Source organism: Engraulis encrasicolus, chromosome 9, assembly GCF_034702125.1.
Source record: "Engraulis encrasicolus isolate BLACKSEA-1 chromosome 9, IST_EnEncr_1.0, whole genome shotgun sequence".
Lineage (NCBI taxonomy): Eukaryota > Metazoa > Chordata > Actinopteri > Clupeiformes > Engraulidae > Engraulis > Engraulis encrasicolus.
Window position 1 is genome coordinate 45,537,445 of NC_085865.1, and position 5,000 is coordinate 45,542,444.

The 5,000-nt window shown below is 43.4% G+C and overlaps 1 protein-coding gene across 1 annotated transcript in view; it reads left to right on the top strand.

Annotated features, from left to right (window-relative positions):
• The window catches only part of sspo (SCO-spondin), a 180,288-nt gene that overhangs the window by 153,977 nt on the left and 21,311 nt on the right, over window positions 1-5,000 (top strand). The window contains exons 106-108 of the mRNA XM_063206313.1: window positions 64-110; window positions 2,525-2,689; window positions 4,904-5,000. The exon at window positions 4,904-5,000 is cut by the window's right edge and continues 169 nt beyond it. Of these exons, the coding sequence (XP_063062383.1) occupies window positions 64-110; window positions 2,525-2,689; window positions 4,904-5,000 (309 nt within the window). The remainder of the gene's footprint in view (window positions 1-63; window positions 111-2,524; window positions 2,690-4,903) is intronic.

A 5,000-nucleotide genomic window follows, 5' to 3' on the forward strand; every position in this document is an offset into this window, starting at 1 on the left:
CGCTCAATCTTTCTCTTCATTCTCCCTCTCTCTGTCTGTCAATCTCTGTCTTCCTCATGCCAGCGTGTGCACAGGAGGCGTGTTCAATTGCAGCGAGGACGTATGTGACGGTGAGTGACCTTGAGAAGTTTTCTTGATGCTTGTAAGCATTTGTTCTACACCCCCCCCCCTTTCTCAGAGGTCCTCCAGGGACGGATTATGATTCCATGATGGGCCCCTGGGTCAGACAGCAAGAAAGGCCCCCCTCAATGGATGTTGCTACAGTAGTCTTAGGCCAGATGTGGGAGTCTGTGGTGTTGGTTGAGAATGATTTGAAAATGCAGTTCTGAAAAGTGCAAATTTAACACAATTTGAGAATGAAAATATAGAGATGTAACAGAGGCCAACTAGCAGAGTGTGGCTTGGAACATTAGTAAACCTCCTTCCTAAAAGCCTCATACAGTACCGGTAGCGATGTGCTAGCGGACTTGTCCTTTAGCTTAGCGGTATTGTACTGTGCCTCCCATACCAGAACCTATGCGTTGACTAGGAGGTGCGAGTTTGAGCCTCGAGTGGCTGACTGCGCAGGAACATCTGCAGAGGCTTGGGCTTCATGGCCCCCTTGAAACACTCAGGCCCCTGGGCCCAGGCCCAGTAGGCCCATGCAGTTAACTGTCCTTGCCTAAATTCCCGCCCCTTTCTCAGATGTCCTCCAGATGTGAATACCACTGATCTTCTTATACACTGCTGTCAGATGTATGCATATCCATTACCTTTCGAAACTCTACAATCAAATGGTCCCATCAAAAATACAGTATTTCACGTTCCCTTCTTCTATTCTCTCTGGTGATACCACTGCTCCTCAATAACACTTTGATGCAGATTTAATTTCCCTTCTGATGCCTAACTATCAGATCCACTTTTTTGTGCTGAGCAAGGACATTTCCAAGGCTTTGACCGGATGATGCCTAGCATGCAGATGTTAATCACATCCAACACACTTCACTTTCCCGCCATCACCTGTCCTCAGTAACGCTCAAGTGTAAAAGAAACAGTAGAAAAAAATTGGAGAGCTTCTGTGATTAAACCCCTCTGCGAATTCAAGGTCGGCTACAGCACACAACAGTGTGAAGATCTTAGAGAAAGGCAAACATTGTAGTATTATTATTATTTAGTAGAGATGGCGAGTCTTGGCGACAGCTCTCCAGAAGGTTAAAAGTGTCTTCTCTTCACATGATGAAGGCTTTCCTGGCAGGCTTTGGGGATTTCTGGCTGTCCCCCGAAGTCCTGACAAGAGCCATTACATTGCACGCCTGTGGAATAATAATAATAATAATCACGTCTTGTGTTATGTCATCCGCTAGGGTAGCTAGCTCTCATTAGCGCTGTACTCTCACAAACCAAGATGTTCATTAATCTGGATGAGTTGCAGGAGCACAGTGTACTCGCGGGACTTTAATAAAGGGACACAGAGTTAGAGGGAAATGTCTTGGTGTGGGGTTACTAATGACAGTAATGGTCTTATTAGCTGTGTTAAAAGGCTCCCAAAAACCCTTCTCTTGACAACAGCATCTTTATCAACCTAACTAACGATTTTAACTTACGCAGGGCTATGTGCACTCTCCTCTTGTGTCGTACATTCTCTCCTCATGACTGTCTCGTATTTGCTGTGTCTTGATGTTTTTTTTTAAAGTTAATCAAACTTGTGCATACAATACAATACAATGCAATACAATACAATGCAACCCCATGCAATACAATGCAAGACAAGGAAAGACAATAGTATTCAATGAAATGCAAGAGAAGACAGCGTACCTATTGTGTCTCCTAACAATTACATTTTCTTTCTGGTGGACTGTCTAAGGCTACCTTTTCATGTAGATCTCAAAAGAGAATTCCATGAACAGAAAATGTCCTAAAACAGACAGTCGAATGTGGAGGTGGAAACTGTGGATGAGACTGTGGCCTGGGTGGAAATACTGTATAAGAGCTCAGGGAGAAACAAACATTCAAGGTGACCTGTTTCTTGAAAACAATGGAGATGCGGAGAGAACGGGGGCACGTTTCTTGAAAATGTAGCTGTTAGCCAGTTAGCAACTTAAGTAGTTGCCAATGAGAAATTGCATTGCAAGCAACAAAGTAGCAAATGTAGTTAGCAACTATGGTATCGAGAAACGCACCCCTGGTTTCTTCACTTCAGCATGATTTCCACTGTAAACAGGTCGTCTAGATGGCCATTATCTGTTCCTCATTTTTTCTCTTCATATATGAGTCGTTATACCAGCTTCTGTATTCTGAATCTGTGCTGTGATTTTTTTGTCTGTGGATGAGTCATTTTCAACTGTTTTAATGTGCAGACAGTTCATCCATAAGTGAAGAACTTGTTAGAATACTGTATGTTGTAATGTAAGCAGCACCTGACTTGTTGTATAATGTAATGTGTAATGGAAAGAAGGATGACGTGTTTTGAAGAAATGTATGTCCCTGTACGACCATGACTCTCCACCGAGCACCCACTTATGTGATGTTTGTGTCCCCACCTTAGTGGATTGTGAGTGGGGCAGCTGGTCTGACTGGACACCTTGCTCGGCCAGCTGTGGTTCTGGAGAGCAGAGCTCAGAGCGGAGCGTCCTGCTGTCCCGGCAGTATGGCGGAGCAGAGTGCGAGGGGCCGGCACAGCGGACCAGAACCTGCCAAGCACCGGACTGTGGTAAGGAGATGGTGGATGTAGACTGTGTGAGTGCGCGTTTGTGTTTTGTTATGTATTACATTATACGTTACATTACGCACATTACGTTACGAACATTTCACATTACATTACATTACACTTAGCTGAGGCTTTTATCCAAAGCAACTTACAGTTAGTTTACAAGGTATTGGTTCCAGTCCCTGGAGCAATGTGAGGTTAGGTGCCCTGCTCAAGAGCACTTCAGACATGGATGGAGGTGGAGGGAGAGGTAAGGTTGGGATTCGAACCTGCAACCATCTGATTAGGCCACAACTGCCCCCTGTTATCTAAAAGGAAACCACATTCCTGTTATGGGTTTCTTTTTTTACACTAATGGAGCTGGATTTGACTAAAATAAAGTTAGAACATGCTTCAATTTTAATTCCCAATTCAAATTATGTTCTCTACCATTACCATTACATAGCGTACTCATATACTATACAGTGTGTCATATCCTTCATCAATAAATATATATTGCCAAGGTTCCTGGCAGGTAAAATGTATGACAATAGGAAATTGATCAGGGAAATTGTAGTATTTGTTATGATATGTTTATATGAACTGTTCAGTGTACTAGCTTAACCTTGTTTACTGTATAGACTGTTTGGAAGCCTACTTGTGGATTTTCACCCTTTTATCTTAAGAGACTGATGTCACTTTGTAAACCCGGATGACACTTTTGAAGTCACTGATGTCACTTTAAATGGTCGGATTTGTACCTCAGGAGGAGTCATCTTACCTGCCTTTGGCCCCTGAGCAACATGACACTGGAACACTTGAGACGTCCGTGTCACTTCCACCGTGTCGTTTCCTCTAAGTGTCGTCTTACAAGCGCTCCTCTCCTTCCCTCTCTCTCTGTACTTCTCTGCCAATCCCTCCTTTGTTGTGTATCTCTTAATCCCTCTCTTCTCTCCTTTTATATCCTCTACTTCTCTCTTTCTTCCCATATGTCTGTCTCCTCTCAAACATCTCTTCTCATCCCCTCACTCTGGCCTTAACTGTATTTTCTCATTCCGTACCATTCCTCACACCTTTTCTATATTCTTCTCCATAACCTTCCCCTTGTCTTCCTGTCTCCCTCCCATCTCTTTCTTCCACTCCTGTCATCTCTTCCCATCACCACTCCCTCGCTGCATCCTCTGTCCCTTACTCCCTCATTCCCTTTCAGCACCATCCCTTATACTTATTTTATTACCTCCTGCAAGGAGGTTATGTTTTCAGTCGCGTCGTTTTGTCTGTCTCTTTGTCTGTTTGTCTGTTTGTCTGTCAGTAGTATAACCCAAAAACTTATGAACGGAAATTTTGTGGAGTTGTTGGAGATGACCAAAAAAAACCAAGTGGTTACATTTTGGTGGTGATCCAGATCACAAACCGGAGCCAGGATTTTGGAAAAAAATCTTCACCATTGCTGGCCTACAAATCTAGATGTCCCTAGTGACTGTAAATTGAATTGTGGGACAGGGTCAGGGTGTAACATAGTCAAATTTGCTATCAAACAGCTTCCTTGGCGGAGGTCTGCACTTCCTGAGTGCATTTCTAGTTCCCTTCGCTTTCTCACTACTCTCCCTGTCCTGTGGTTTCCTTTTATTTTCTTCCACCCCTCCATCTCACCCCTCCTCCTGTCCCTACGCTCTTTTCTACCAAGTGGCAACAACCAATTAAACCGAAACGAAAAATGTAAAAATTGCAAAGTCTCACATATCCATTGGGAGCTGGCTGTAGTCCCTTTGACTCTCATACATTTAAAAAGTCAATTTCACAGTAAAATAAATATTATTTTGGTGCGTTTCTGTTCAGCTTGATGAAAAAAGAAGGAGGGGAGGAATTTTTTAACTTTCACTTTTTCTACTCCGATACATGTGACTTTTTTTTTTTTACTGAAATGTCATGCTTCACTTTTTGTCCTTTTTTACATCTTTCTCTGTGTTTCTCTCCGCCACTGAGAAGCTATTTATAAACTATACACAACAATAAGTGCAGATGTCAAGTACTTGTAATTTTAATTACACGAGTACAGGGATAAGTAGAGTGCACACATTCAGTATACTCACAACAGTCTACCCCAGGACTGGGCCATCTTAAGCATTAATGCAGTAAATCATTACGGAAAAGAAGAGTCTTTAATCAGTAACCAGCACCTAACTAACACTCATCCATCCATCCATCCATCCACCTCACCCTTGTGTGTCTCCATAGAGTGCCCAGAGGGGGAGCGCTGGCATCGGCCTACCGTTCCCTGGGGCCCTAGTGCCGGTACGGTACCTGTTCACTGTGATCGCACCTGTGGGGACAT